The sequence below is a fragment of the Mauremys reevesii genome, linkage group 11, assembly GCF_016161935.1.
Source record: "Mauremys reevesii isolate NIE-2019 linkage group 11, ASM1616193v1, whole genome shotgun sequence".
NCBI classification, from domain to species: domain Eukaryota; kingdom Metazoa; phylum Chordata; order Testudines; family Geoemydidae; genus Mauremys; species Mauremys reevesii.
This window is the reverse complement of record NC_052633.1, coordinates 27,618,164-27,634,285: the sequence shown is the minus strand read 5'-3', so window position 1 is coordinate 27,634,285 and position 16,122 is coordinate 27,618,164. Positions and strand designations below refer to the sequence as shown.

Below are 16,122 nucleotides of genomic sequence, written 5' to 3'. Positions count from 1 at the left end.
TTAGAGAAAATATATAAAATGTAAAAGAATTGGTATCCTTATCTGCATACCTTAACAGTTCCTACGTGTTATAATATTTTGATTTTATTTAATTGGATCATTCTTGCCATCTAGTTTTTAATAACAGCTTTATTATCTAGCAATTTTAATTTTAAATCATGCTTTTTTCTTGGAATAATAGGAATATGCTTTTGATTCAGGTAATTTATTGTTAGCATATCAGTTACAAAAATAAAACACAGGTCTTTGGGATATAAAAAGAAAATTGTCACACTCAAGTCTGTCTTTTTCAAGCTGATTTGACCTGGAATTTTTATGGTACTTCTATTTTCCAAAAAATCTAATGTTGCCCTTTTACAAATAAAAATCCATTTGTCCCTGGATTTTTTCATATGTACATATAATTTTTAAAATGGCTAATAAATTATACTATTTGGTTAACGGCCTGTAATCCTGGAATTGTCATGCTGGTAGTAAATATATTGTTCACTTCGTCTCCCTGTTTATTATCGTTTCTTTGTCATTTTAAACCTTGTGAAATTACTGTTTGTTTTTCAGTTTGTTCAGTGGATCTCATTATATGGATTCTCTCTACAATATGACAAAGGATTGCCAAAAATTAAATGGATCAATTTATTTGTCGGATCCAAGGCTTATAGCAAATGGTTTTAGGATAAAAATGATACCAGGTATGATGTAGTTTTGTATTTATTTTGACTCTACTGAAACTTTTTTATTTCATAGTTGAAATGACTGCATATTATAAATCTATATCTCCTCACCAATCAAACCATCTGTACCCTCAGTTCCTCAGCATTCAAAGATATTCCTATCTGGCTAAGAGCATCATCTCTGTCACTCAGACCACTGGGAAATGGAAAATGATGGCTAGTTAGTGAGGAGATAGAGTAGAGCTTCAAACATACATTTTGTCAGGAATAAAACCCAGGTCTCCTAATTCTCAGTCCTGTGCTCTGACCACTGGCCCAAGCTGCAACTGAATGTTGATAAATCTACCACTTGTGATGTACGAAGCACTCATTATATGTTTTGCAGAGGACTTCATTACACCCATGCTCTGCTTTGATGACGTTGACCCACATCATAACACTTCAGATTTATTTTCATAAAAGTCTTTCCTGTATTGAAGGTATTGTTGTAGACTAGAATCATAATTCATGGATATCCCTGTGCAGTGCAACTGAATAAGGACAGAGTTGTTTTTGTTTTCTTTGAAATGTGAAGCTTTCCTTATTGGCACACTTGCTAAACTAACCAGGTCTTTGAAAGACAGGAATGGTTCCTCTTTCGTTCTCTGTAGTCCTGATCTATATCCCACTGGCATCAATAAAAAAAACTCCAGTTGACTTCAATGGGAGCTGGATCAGATGTTGTGAAAGAGTCTTTTGCAAGCGATTCTTTGCCACAGGAAACAATGGAAAACCTTTAAATTTTTGCATAAGAAAAAAATAAATGAAATATCTATGGTGGGCTTTTTGTATCCTCAACATCTCAGCAGCTCAAGGAAGGCTCCAGAATCCATGCCCTTTTCCTGCCTCACTGTTCTTTGATCTTCTGGAATGGAAGTCACTGTTCTTTGATTTTCTGGAATGCAAGTCAGTGTTTTGGTGGGACTTCCTTAAACCCAGCAGCCTTTCCTAGTGCTTACCACTCCCACCTCCAACATATATAGAGTTCAGTAGCTCTTTGCTTGCTCCCGCAGCCAGTAGCTTAGATGCCTCCTGCTTTGCTGTGCAATGGATTGGGGACACTTTGGAGATCCAGCAAGGCAGTTTTAAGATTTAAACACTGATCTGCGTTTGCTTCAGGATCATCATAATACTTTTTGCTAGCACTCAGTTTGGGGTCAATAGCAGGGCTGTTTTAGAACCCCCGTCAGTCTGCTCTCCATTAGAATCTATATCATACCACAAACCTTTCTCATTTATTACTTTACTAGCCCAGAAGTAGGGAGTGGGTATACTTTTACAGTGGATGATTTACAGCCATCCCACCATCAGTGGAAATCCAAAGACAGGCTTCTCAGAGGCAAATCAATAGCAGATATTTCCTCTATCATAGAGCCCAAAGAGGCTAGTTTCTTGGGGTGCGGTGCCTAGATGGCAATTCACTTGATCCATGGCAGAGATTCACTATAAGAGCTGTTGGAAATGCTGTAGCTTCATGTGTTACCACATCATGCCTATGTAGAGTGATGACAGATGTTGTGTAACATATGGAAACCTTCAAGAACAGGTCCAAAAAAGATGCTGGAGAAAGTCATTAGTGAAAGGCCAATTACCGGTATGTTCTGTCCCTCCAGGAGAACACTGTTCTTCCTTTTGGGCCACATATAGCCTGAACAGAGGCTGCTGGCAAACTGGTTAAATCAATAGGCAATAAGTCAATAACAACGAGTACATGGAATTTAATCCAGGACATTCTTTAGCAGATCCCAACCCAGTGGCTTCTTCCTGCAAAAGGGGCCAGTTCCTCATTTGCTCCTTTTTCATAGTTGTTTGTGCTGGCCTCCCAGATACAGAATGCTTATTAGTGGGTCCTTGAAGTTTGCCAGGGTCCATTTCCATAGCAAGCACTCATTAAAGCTATTTTTCAGATATGCATGCAAGCTTGGTGTCATCTTAATTACTGATACACTCTAGCTCACCTTTCTGATGACTCACTTCAGCTGCAAGGTAGTGAGTTGGGATTATTTTATTTATAGATATAGATATTTTTTATTCTCTAGATAAAATTACCTGCAGACTAGACTAGTCCATGTTGGAATACTGAGAACTCAAAACAATCCATTTGTTTCCCCTGAAACTTCCCATTATAAGACCTATTTTCAATTGCTTATAACTTTGCCAAACTTTGACCATCCAACTCTTAATCAGAAAAAATGTGAATGATAATTGGGAATAATTTAAGAATACTTTACTAGATGCCCAGAAAGCCACAATCGAGAAAGAAGGCTCAACTGGTTAAAAAAACAGCCTGGTTTAGAGAGAAAGTGAAGGCAGCTGTAAAAAAAAAATAATAATAATAAAAAACAACAAATGGAAGAAAGGGGAAGTTGATGGTAATGAATATAAATCAAAAGTTAGTAATTGTAGATAATTGACAAGGGAACGTGAGTTCCCATTGTGACACTGGGGACAAAATAGGTAATGCAATCCTTGGATGCAGAAACGGGAATCTCAAGCAGGAATAGAGATTATTTTATCTCTATATTTGGCACTGGTGCAATTCCTGCTGGAATACTGTGTCCAGTTCTGGTGCCCACAATTCAAGAAGGATGTTGATAAATTGGAGAGGGTTCAGAGACGAGCCGTGAGAATGACCAATTTACTGAGGATTGTGGGGGATTCTCCATCAGTGACTATTTTAAAATCAAGATTGGATATTTTTCTAAAAAGATATGCTCTCAGAATTATTTTGGGATAGTCCTATGGCCTACACTACCTTTCTTGATTTGGAATATATGCAAGCTGAAATTTTCCATGCCACATGTCTGCCTCAGGCTGAATTGTTCTGGAAAATGGTCAGTTAAAATGGTTTAGTTGGTTCCAAGAATCAAGTGAGGGAAAAATTCATTTTTATTTTTTTTCCTACAGACAGCAGCCTCCTTCACTACACAGCCCTTATTCATCCCCAGAGAAGTTCCAGTCTGTGCACTGAATGAGGCAAGGGTCCTGTGGAAAAAATAGGATGTGCTCATGTAATTAGAGACTGTGTCAAAATACATAAACAGAAGGAAGCCAAATTAAGGTAGCACAGGCAGCCTCAATTCTGGCATTTTTCCTAGCTTGGGAGGGCTTGACTTTGCAGACATAATGTCCTTTTTAATGTAAGTTGAATGTGTTATTTTATATATTTGGTTGGTTTAGCATGAGATTGTCCTAGTATTTCTTTATTTTAGGACAGGATGCCATATCAAACGGAGTTAAGTGTCACACTAATAGCATTTGCACAATAGCTAGTAGTCCGTCTTTTCTTCAGTCTGAGCCTCAGATAGCAGTGATTGTTCTCTTAGCTTTGAAAGTGTTTGCCTGAGAAAGGTGTGGCTTATTCAGCAAATATGACGAGTATATACAGTTATTAGATCAGAAAGCTCTATATTATAAATTGGATATTAGAAGATTGCTGAAAGCATTTACACACTAAGACAAAATATTTCAGGGAACAAAAATATAGTTCATTTCCTATATGCAAAATTAAGTCAATTTATCTCTCATTCCCCCCGCCCCCAATATCCAGTCACATTCTACATTGTAGAAAAAATGTTTCCCACCCCTCCGTTCATTCAGTTTGCAAGCTAGCTGTCTCATAAGCCTTACTAGCCAGAGTTTACAATGTGACATCTGTGATGCAGCTTCCTAGCTCTCATTTTGTTTATGATCAAAAGCTCCCATGGTGAACTCTGTTCCCACTGCCCACTGAATAACTAAATTTCTTATCTTTTGAAGCTTGATATATTTGATGTTGAGTGGAAAAAAGACAACTTTACAGTGCCACCTGATCTAGGTGGGGCAGCTGCAAGGAAGCAGTTTTTCATGGCCAGTGAGAGAAAATGCTCCAAAGTTCACCATGAGGGCTTTGTTTGGAAAGGGAAGAGGGACACTGGCAGCAATGAGAGAGCCACATTTTTAGTCAGTTGAAAATTAGTCATTTGTTCACTTAGCAATATTTTCCTTGGAAATTGCAAATTATTTCACAGAAATCACTTGTGGAAACTAAAGACTGATGTTTCAATACTCCAGAATGTCTTTATACTTTGTCAAAAGTTTACATGTACAGTGAGGTTTAAGTGTCTTCTCACTTCCTCAGAGGTTGTCAAATAGTTCTTGTAAAGATTTACAGATGAAAATATTTGAATTCGTATGCAATATTCCACTTTTCAGTCTACAGAATATAACCACACACTGGAAAATATAAGAAGTGTGCATGATGCAGAATCCAACAAAACTGTCAGAGTGGGTGTCCTTTTCTGCCACTGCTGTACATGTAGCTCACAGAAGTCATACCTCTCAGCCTCAGCTCAAGCTTTAGGAGGAGTACACTGTCTGGTGAATTAGAACCCAAATGTGGATGTAGGGATGTTACAGCTGATAATTTTTCACCGAGAGATTTGAGCATTCGGAACTTACATTCAAAAGTCAAAATAGTTGGTTACTATAGCAAAACTACTTTTACAGTAAAGTTCAACAGTTTGCTTACTGAAACTTATTTATAGGACATGTAGCCATATTGAAGATAGACGCACTAAAATCCACACTTACAAATACATAGAAGGTGAAAACATTTGGAATTACTTGGATAATATCTACAAGAAAAATATGAATATCAGGTAGCTATGGGATGCCGTTGGCATACTGTTCATGTGCGCCACTGAACATCTAGTCTAAGTCTCATGATTAGATAGTCGGTATTCAAAGGAACCATTCAGGCAGTTTTAGTTACATGTCTAGCCAGACTTTGTGGCAAGGGACTGGGTATCTCTCACCTAGTAGCAAAGATGATATGCTTGCATAGGAGGGAGATATTGTCTTATGAAAGGGGGTATCTCGGGACCAACAAGGGCTAAGATGTTAATGAAACTTTTGTTTATTGTTACAACAGTAACGAGTGGTCGGGAGTTTAATGTTATTTTATCGTTGGCTTACTCTTATTGTAATGACTACCATTCAAAATCTTTGTAACCTTTCATCAAGGGTACAGAAAGGAAAAACAGCTGTAGAATTTGAAATGTAAAGTATTAAATAAGGCTTTCAATTTAACAGTATTCCATAGCTCCTTCTCCCTTTCGCCTGTATACAGTATTTTATAGGGACCCCCCTCCCCCCCGATGGATTGTGTCCTTTTTGGAGGGAAAAGAGAAAGTTAGTTGAGGTGGGCTGGAGCTGCTGCTGTTGAAGTCTGATCCTATTTACAGTAAGACTAAACAAACACACACAAAAGGGGAGAGAAAAGAATGAAAAAGATAGAAATTGCAGCTTCCATCTTTTGTGCTGAGTCTCACTTCCAGCTTCCCTGTTGGAGAAACACGAGCACGGTGCACATGGTTTTGTCAGCCACTATAAGAGCTGGCCAACTTGTACCAGTGTCAGGCTGTTTTAAGGCATTGCTTTTAGCTGCCTCTCTGATCAGATGCATAACAGTGTTGCAAAAGATGGAATTGTCTTAGCTGTCTAAGCCAGACTCTTTTGAGACAGAAGACAAAAGGAGCTAGGGAAGAGAAAATATAAGATGGGGAAGGAAAATGACACAAGGGAGTGAGTGAGAGCAGAAACCTAAGTTCAAAGTGATGGTCAGGATTTAGCCGAAGCCAGTGAAGGTGGGAATGTCATTGGTTCTCTCTCTGGCTTGATCTGGGTCTCAGGAGACTGTGGAGGTGCCAGCGATGATAGTTAAGCTTGCTCCTTTCAGCATGCACAAACCTCTCACTACCATTTAGTGATCACCAGATAAATAATGTACAAAAAAGGGATAGCAACCTCATTAGATTAATATTAACCAATTAAAACACATTTCTGTGATTTCAGCTGTAAACATTTCCTCCCACATATAGGATCTTTCAATTTGTTGTTATATTAACTTGTGACTTTATCAGGAGCCTTTAAGACCCCTCTTCACTGTTCTTTTAACTTAGGCTGCGCCACTGTGGTGCTTCAGTGTAGACACTACACCGATGGGAGGGGGTCTCCCCTCATTATAGTTAATCCACCTCCCCAATAGGCAGCAGCTAGGGGTAACAGGGCATAGTAGGGCTCCCTTTGGTCCTGGCTCAGCAATCACCAGTGCAGTTTATTTTTTAGTGTGCAATCCCACCACCTTCTCACCATCTACAGCTAGGGGATTTGAGCCTTAAGGACGTCTCAATCTCTGCAGCCAGGAGGGAAGAGCTACCCCTCTCCTTCCATTCTCCGGCTTCTGCCCCCGCTTTCTGTCTGCCCCCTCTTTGGCTTCCTGCCCCTGAGGCTTTTATGCAGCCTCAGGCTAATTGGCAAAGGGGAAACAGCTTCCAGCCTAATCAGGTGCAGGTTTCTCTAGGCAGCTCCAATCTAACTCCCTTAATTGGAGCTGGCGTGACAGAGGGCTGGCTCAGGAGTCCCAGCCCAGCACCCTGTCATACAGAGTTAACTGAAAAATTCTTCAATCAGCCTGTCTCTGGCTACACTGGAGGTTAGGTTGGCATAGCTAAGTGTCTCCAGGGTATGGATTTTTCACACCGCTGAGAGACATAGCTATGTCAGTGTAAGTTTTCAGCGTAGACCAGCCCTTATTCTAGTTTGTACCATCTAATGGTATGTCTGTACTTGGAGCTGGAAGTTGTCATTTCTAGCTTGAGGAGACATACTCTATCTCTAATCAAACTAGTGTGCTAAAAATAGAGTGTAGCTGCTGTGGTGGGAGGGGCTAGCCATGCTGAATACATACCTGTCCAGGATGCTGTGTATGTACTCTGGGCAGCTAGCCCCTCCTGCCGCTTGCGCCTTCCCAACTATACTGCGGTTGTAGCACGTTAGCTCAATCAGAGAATGTCACCTCGAGTTGCAAATTATGCCTTCAGCTCAAAGTATAGACATACCCTGTGTCTCCATCTTTTGCTGACTTTCAGAAACAAGTCCAGCTCAGCCTGTTACATAAAATTATCTTACATGGGACAACTTAGAGTACAATAATGAATTGGATTGGTTTTCATTATGAATGCTCTTCCCGTTTCCCCATTCAGTGCCCTATTTCTCAAACTCAGTGGGCACAGGGGAATGGATTGAGATTGTCATGGACACTATTCCTCTGTGAGTCTAAGATAGATACTAGCAAGAGTAAGGTTTATGCCATTTTTAGGGGATTTGTTGAGTGGGAAATGAGGAGAGCAGGGGTTGAGCCCTAAAGAAAAGAGAAGTGTATGTTGGGATGGAAGGAGGGTGCCTGGGTGGGATTAATTTGATAGTAGAGTGGGTGTCTGGATTGGTTTAAAGATTTGGGTTCCCATGGTGTAGGGCAGGGGTCCCCAACGCAGTGCCTGTGGGCGCCATGGCATCCATGTGCGCCCGCCTACTGGCTGCCGGACAAGCAGCCGCCGAAATGCTGCCGAGAAGTGGCAATGTCAAGAAGCTCTACCGCCAAAATCCCGCCGAATTTCGGCGGCATTTCAGTAGCGACGCCTCTTGACTTTGCCGCTTCACGGCAGCATTTCGGCGGCTGCTTGTCTGGCGGCCACGGTCCTTGGTGGCTAGTTGTCCGGCGCACGCCCCTCGGGAAAGGTTGGAGACCACTGGTGTAGGGAGTTGAATTTTTTTGCTGGGGAGTAGGTAGTTACATTAATAAGATGGTCTTTGCCCTGGAGGTCCCTATTCAGGTGTCCAGTTGCAGTGGTGGCAACCCCTTGATGTTGAGGGAAAGGTTCAGTTGTGAGGGCTTGGGTTCTTCAATCTCTGTGGTAGTGGAATTCAGTGGCAAGACTCCTTTTGATTTCAGCGGGAATTGGATCTGTCCCAAAGAGTTGAGCTTGAGTTGGATGGATGTTTAAACCATTTACATAGCAACTAGCATCAGCACACTGTTCATAAAAACAAATTGTAGAAGCTGAAATCATTACATATTCAACTTAATTTAATTTGTTTTAATAAAAGCTATGGGATTAAAATGCCTGCCCAAAGAGGAAATACTGTAAAGTGGTGTAAGCATTTAAACAGTTCTAACCAGGATTTGAACTCAAGTAAACTGTGGCACGTGGTGTGAAAAGGCACTCATGACACATGATTAATAAGAAACCCAGGAGGAGGTCATGCTATTCATTCCAAGGAAGGCAAAATTAATTGTCTTAACTGTATTGAATTCTAATGCCTAGTTTACTAAGCGTTTTTACATCAGTTTTATTTTCATTGGGCTTATTCTGGGATATAAATCAAAACAGCGTGTAATGTAGATGTTATTTATTGATACCAGGAATACTAATTATTTTCTTTTCTTATTGCCAGGATATTCAGCTACAGAAAACCAGCTGGAAATAGAAGGAATGGCTAATTGTCTGCCATTCTATGGTATATCAGATTTAAAAGAAATTCTGAATGCCGTGATAAACAAAAATGCAAAGGAAGTGTATGAGTGTAGACCTCTCAAAGTGATAAACTACTTGGAGGTAAGAAATAGCAGGTTTGCTTTCAGGTATTGGTCATCTTATTTTTAAATAAACTGCTGAAGCCATTTGAAAGTCTTTCTAGCTTTTGGCATTAATTAAATGCAATTCTGTTCTGATGAGAGACTCATGGTGATGAACAAGAAACAATAAAATCCAACATACTGTCTCTCAGTTGAATTGGCTGTGCTAAAAGGAGTAAGAACATGTTGGTCACGTCAGTCATCAGATACGACTCTGAATATGCTCAGGAAGCATATTTCAGTAAGAGGTACTCGTTTTATGTTGGCAGTTTTCAAAGAAGAAATGCAGTTTGAATAAATGAACTGTGACCTGATAAGACATTATATAGAAACACTATAAAGAGACAGTTCTCCAGGTAACAGCGCAGTCCCATCATAAAATTGTTTATAGTTTCCAGAAAGTGGTTGGTTCCTTTTTATGTATCACAGCCACAAATTCTTAACTCCTGTCAAGCTGTCTGGAATGGCTTGAACGTGGGTGCCAACCTCAGGCAGATTGTTACAAACCAGGCCACAAACCCCAAACTGGTTGTGTGTTCTATCATTAGACTTTGCCAACCAAGTATCAAGTGTGGACTCCTGAAGCACTATAACAGCCTTAATATGGAGTCTCAGACAGTCCCCTTGGGCACCCAGACAATAGACAGATAGTGCCTTACACCAAAAATCACAATAATATTCAGGTTACTTCCAGTCCCAAATGACCAGTCACATACCCCAGGTCAATTGTACTTTAGATCTCTCAGCAAAGACAATGCTTGTAGCCAATCCTGTGATAAACTAACTATTGGTTTATTAACTAGGAACAAATAATTAGAGCTATTTACAAGGTTAAAGCAGGTGAACACACACACACAAATGAGTTAGTCTTAGGTTTCAAAAAGTAATAGAAGCTGCCGTAATGCGCAAGCTCCATATGTCCTTTAGGATAAACCCAAGCTAAGCAGCTTGGAGATCCCTTGCTTATACTTAGAAATATTGCCCTCTCCAAATGCCAAACAGCACAGTGATACAGATTCTTCTTGTAAGGGATTTTTAGTCCCTTCCCCGCCAAGTTCTAACTGGGATGGAAGGAAGGTTTGTGCATGTCCCCTCTTGGGTGGGGGAGGGGGAGAGCAATCAACAAAGTAATTTGTCTGCTGATGTTCCACAATGGTTTGTCTGGTGTCTATGGACCTTCTTTTGTTGGGCAGGAGATGACACTACTTATGGTAAACTAGTTTTTCACACTTAGTCATGCTTTTCTCCTGAATGTGGGGGTTTCCAATTTCACAGCATACACTTTTATAGTTACAAAGCAAACACTTGCATATTACCTTATAACACAAGATACAGATATTCTAATGAAATTAATATATGCAGCAACTCACAAGAATTTCATAAAGTCCAACAATAAACACTTCTCTATAACTCTAATACTTATTTTAACAATAGTAACACACAGGTGAGACAGACTGATTTCCAGCTATACATTTATCATTGTTCAGTGAGGCCTAGGGGCCTTGGCATGAGCTGGCACCGGGTCTGCCAGTGTCATAGCTCCACCATAACTAATCTGGTAATTATGAAATGATTTAAGGGCTCAACGTAGGGAAAGTAGACCTACATCTAAAGTTTAAATAGCTCATAATGAGATGCACACAGTTTTCAAACAATCTGAAAGTGCACAGTTTTCTTACAAAAAATAAATAAAATTTCTATAATTCATGCAAAGAGAAAGTTGAGAGAGTAGAGATATAATAGAGGTAGATAAAAAATAATTAGTAAAAAGAACTTGGTGAAGAACTTTTCCTTTATTGCTAGCCACAAAATCGAATTATACAAGTTTTAGTTGCATAAATTCAGGGATAATAGTCTTATCTTTTAAAATTTTGTTTTGTTAGCTTCAGGGCAAAGGAAAGAAGGTTTCTTTCCCCTCAGACTGTGGCGTACTCATGCCACACCGCTTCTTAATTCACTTTTCCTCTGTATGCTTTTCCCATGGTTGCTCACCTTTGTGTGCCCTCCTATGGACAGCAGAACTGCCAGTGGACCCTCTGCACCTCCAGAGAAACAAGGCAGGATTTGTCCCACAGTATTTAATCATTAGCTGTACGTACACACACACACACACACATGCGCACACACACATACACACACACATGTACAAGCTTAAACCCCAAGTTGAGAAAGCATCTCTACTCAAGAAAGCACTTTAGCATGTACTTAAATAGGGGTGGACTTAAGTATATACTGCAAGTGTTTTCCTGTATAGGGGCCTAAGATAATAAATCTTCAATCAACACATTACGGAGAGGCAAGAAAAGTGACATAACACTGAGGGGAACAGTATATTGTTAAATATTTCAAATTATCTAATATTCTATATATTATTTGTACATGAAATTGTTCATGCTGAAAGTTGTCCATCCAAAGGGCAGTAATTAGCTATTTGTGCATTTAGACATATTGATAAGAGCCATGATTGAGGGGGATGAGAAGTAAGTGCACGCACAAGCACTAACGTTAAAAAGTCACTTTCCTTTGAATGACTAGCCTAATGGCTGTGGTTTTGTACTTGGATAAGCCATTTCCCATTTCAATTTAGGGTTTAGGAGAACTGACAGAAACTGATGGGGAAGTGGAAAAGCCTGTCTTCCATTATTCCTTGGCATCTTTAAAAACTGCCAAATGGCCCCCAAGCTACCAAGCAACCAGCCTATTTTCTTCTTCAAGTGGTGTCCTTGTGGGTGCTCCACTTCAGGTTTCGGTGCGTCCTGGTGCCATTGATCGGAGATCTTCGGTAGCAGTGCCCGGTCAGGACGCATGTGCGCAGTTGGTGTCTCACAGCTTCGTTGGAGTCTGTTTGGCGCACGCGTATTTCAACCCCCTCAGTTCCTTCTCAACCGTCCTCGGCTGAAGACAGAACTTGGGGCAGTGCTGAACCTCTTCCCCTATTTTGAGAGAAAATTTCCCCAGGTCGGGGAAATAAGTGCACCCATGGCCCCGTACACAAATTTATTTAAGGACAAGATCACGATGCAACCCCACCCTATATTTCTGCCAAAGGTGGTGTTCTCTTTCCACCTTAAAAAGCTGATACACCTTCCCACTTTTTACCCCAAACCCCACAAAAGACGGCACTTCATACCCTCAATGTAGAAAGGCGATTGCCTTCTACTTGGACAGAACGAAATCATTTAGTAAATCACCTAGACTCTTGGTATCTACTGCAGAACACTCCAAAGGAGCTGTTATTTCGAAACAGCGGCTCTCCAAGTGGATCTCTGATTGCATTAGGTCCTGCTACCAGATCCACAATGTTGAACATCCTGACGGCATCAGAACTCATTCCACTCGAGCTATGTCAACATCAGTAGCATTCCTACACAACGTATCCATTATTGACATATACAAAGCTGCTACATGGTCATCAGACCATACATTTGCCAAACGCTACATCAGCATACAGAACTCCAGAGCGGACACTATAGTAGATCAGACAGTACTGTCTGCCACTACCAAACCCGCAACTCCAAAGTCCCCCCAATGATAGCGGGTACTGCTCTACATTCACCTGAAGTGGAGCACCCACAGCGACACCACTCGAAGAAGAAGAGACAGTTACCCTGTGCAGTAACTGAGGTTCTTCGAGATGTGTCCCCCTGTGGGTGCTCCACTACCCACCCTCCTCCCCTCTAGTTTGGAGTTCGATTTAAAGGACTCTACGGTGGAGAAGGAACTGAGGGGGTTGAAACGCGCACTCACCAAGCAGACTCTGACGCCACCATGAGACACCAACTGCGCACGCGTGTCCCAACCGGGCACTGCTACAAAAGATCTCCAATCAACAGCACCGGGACGCATCGACACCTGAAGTGGAGCACCCACAGGGACACACATTTCGAAGAAACTTAGTTACTGCACAGAGTGAGTAACCTTCTCTTCTTATGCTGGATGTGGGCCTGTATGACTAGTTTTTTAAGACAAGTCTTGATGAACGGATTCATCAAGAGATTATCTATCTGAAACGGAGGAGAGCAGACAGGGGCATTTGTTGGGCCTGTGAACATTTCTGTTACAAGGAAAGATATTGCACAGCAATAAGAGCAGTAGGCACGTAGAGAGACTAAATGGGAGACATAAAGCCTGCAATAATTTTTTAAAAATCAATTTAAAAAATTGATGTGGGCTTGAGGGTAGCTTGGTGGTCTAATGGCAGTACACTGCCAAATAGGCAGTTCAAGCTTTGTCTTTGAACTCTACATTTGAGCAGGACACTTTGCGTTTTTCTCCAGTGACCCTCCTTTGGCAACTCCAAGGGGCAGTATTGACTACTAGTTCCAGAAGGAGCTACATCCAGCCCTCCTGGCTGGAGGGAAATGCCTGATGATGCAGGACCTTTCAGGCTGGGAGAAAAAGGGATGGCATCCCTGGATTGGGGGAGGGAATGCAGTAGCTCAAGCTTAAAAATTCCTGAACTCATCTTCATTTTTGTATAGCATGAAGGAAGGCAGCAGGCAAGGGGTAAGGAATACTGGCTAAGTAATATGATTAAAATACCAAGTTAGCAATGTCACTTCAAAGAGACCTTAAGGTTTTGTATGTTGTCAGCTTTCAATGAAGTGAATAAATTAAGGTAGCTAAAAAGATCAAGAAGTGTTCAGCATCTCATAAGATTGGACCCTAAAAGAAAGTACAAATATGACCAACAGATTGGCAACACAAAGTTAATTTGATGCTATTCTTTCTCTTTGTGATATGACCTGATATCTTGCATAGTACCTTGAAATGTCTTGTAAGACTTATGCTTAGAGTTGTAGTTTAGATGCTGGGGTTGAATATACTGGTAATAAGAAGTAGAATTTACCACTAAAAAAGAGAAAAATTGAATAAACTACTACTGTCTGATGAGTTTATTGAAGCCACAAGTTAATCTGATACAAGGTAGCACTATAAAATTTATGGGGGGGGTTTCCTCTCCACAGGGAGAAGCAGTGCGTATGTCTCGGCAGCTACCCTTGTATATGTCAAAAGAGGATGTAGAGGACACAATTTACAGGATGAAGCAACAGCTCGGAAATGAAAATAAAGGCTGTGTTCATGGTCGTCCATTTTTTCATCACTTAACAGATATTTCAGAATTTAAGTTACAAGCACAAATCCAAGGAAGTTATTCAGTAAAGTAGAACATTTTGTTTGGGTTTGTATTTCTTCTCCTTAATTATGACCTGTACTCTCTATTGTCAGCCTGTTTTCTACAAAGTTTTTATACAGCAACTTTTCACTGTCTTAAGTTTAATGTCTTTTGTTTTTTAAAGTTCAGCTACTATTTGTAAACTGAAAATAAACTATGAATAATGTACAGAAACTTATTTGCTACAACTCATTGCTATTTTTCCCATTAAGAATTTAGTTAATAAATGTTTGCAACTATCATGGTGTTTTTTCAGTGTGTTACATAGTTTTGCCTGTAGAACGTGTACCTAACAACCTCTAGACCCCTTTAGTCTTACTTGGTCATATACCTCTTACCGAGGATTAATTTACGCTGCTTTCTCCATTCCTCTCAATCTGATCTAAGTAATAGACACTCTGATTATCTTTCCCAGATCTGAAGAAGAGTTCTGTGAAGCTCAAAAGCTTGTATCTTTTGCCAGTAGAAGCTGGTCTAATAAAAGATATTACCTCGTCCACCTTGAGTCTCTAAACAATAAAGGAATATAAAAGAAACATAATGGGCCAGCTTCAGACCTGATCTCCACTGACTTCAGTGGAGCTGCATGAATTTGTCTGATTAAGATGAGAGAGAAAAATTTACTCTAAACTTCTCTTAACTTATTTATTATTATTCATGATTCCCACCAACGGTCAGATTTTCAAACAGAGGCTGAAACTATACATATGTATACTTTTGCATTGTGACTCCAAAATACAAATTCACCTATACTTGCAAATTTGATTCCAAATTTTCTTCTTCAAATTTCTCTGTACTGCTTGCCATCTAAATTGCACTGTACTTGGAGTGTGGACCATCATTTTTCCTTTGAGTAGTGAACCATATTCCTTCATCATCTTATGCTGACAATTCATATCATGTGTGTACAGATTTCAGCCTAAACATATAACATTGGACTTCAGTATGTGCAAATGACAACGACCAAAGGAGTAAATGCCTCACAAAGACAGAGAATCTCGGCAGGAGGTGGGATTATATATTTCCCTTGTATAAATTTTCACATACTACCACATTGCTGCTGTCAATAATTTAAAGCCAAGATTCCCAGACTTTGCCCATCTGACGTCTTTGACATCAATTTGGCAGGAGCCTGAGCATGGTTCTGAATTAGCATAGAACAGAGCAGATCTAGCCTGGCCCATATTAACTACGAAAGTGTGGCCTGTGTAGTCAAGGTACCAGCGTGCAGTATTCCATCTAAATGGGAGCAGCTGGACCATAATAGTCTCCAGGTGGTGCACCTTGATAGTGAATCTGAGGGGGGCTAAGATGTATTTGTTGTTGTGTTGAGCTGCAAGTTAGACATTCCCATTTAAAGAGAAGGAAAACCAGGCATGGAGGCTACAGGGGTAGATGTGAACAAGTGTTGCTTCATCAGTTGAAGAGTACTTGGGTAGGGTAAAGGGATGAGACAGGGAGAGAGATGATTAGGTAGTCACACGGTCCCTTTCCATTGGCTAATACCAGATATGTGAGGTTTTAGCAACTGCAAAGGGGTAGGAGCTGTTAGCTGGTTCCTCTGTTACCCCATCGCTTTTCCATGCTGCGTGTTGTCTAACACCTGTGCATGGCCAACATCAGGAAGTAGGAGTGGAGGTACGGGAATGGGAGCGAGTGTAAAGGGGTTCAAGTGGAGAAGCTGTTGTGGAAGAGTGTGAGGAGTCAAAGCGGAGGGATGGGAGAAGGCTGCCTCATTAAAGCAGCTGTCACCATTAACAATGAGAGAGATACATCAG

General features: G+C 40.6%; 1 protein-coding gene across 5 annotated transcripts in view; it reads left to right on the top strand.

Annotated features, from left to right (window-relative positions):
* Positions 1-14,583, top strand: part of PMS1 (PMS1 homolog 1, mismatch repair system component) — a 114,049-nt gene extending 99,466 nt beyond the window's left edge. For all 5 annotated transcript variants that reach the window (XM_039494344.1, XM_039494340.1, XM_039494341.1 and 2 more), the window contains exons 11-13: positions 559-689; positions 8,988-9,148; positions 14,136-14,583. In XM_039494344.1, the coding sequence (XP_039350278.1) occupies positions 559-689; positions 8,988-9,148; positions 14,136-14,336 (493 nt within the window). In that variant the 3' untranslated portion in view covers positions 14,337-14,583. The remainder of the gene's footprint in view (positions 1-558; positions 690-8,987; positions 9,149-14,135) is intronic.
* Positions 14,584-16,122: the final 1,539 nt, after the last annotated feature.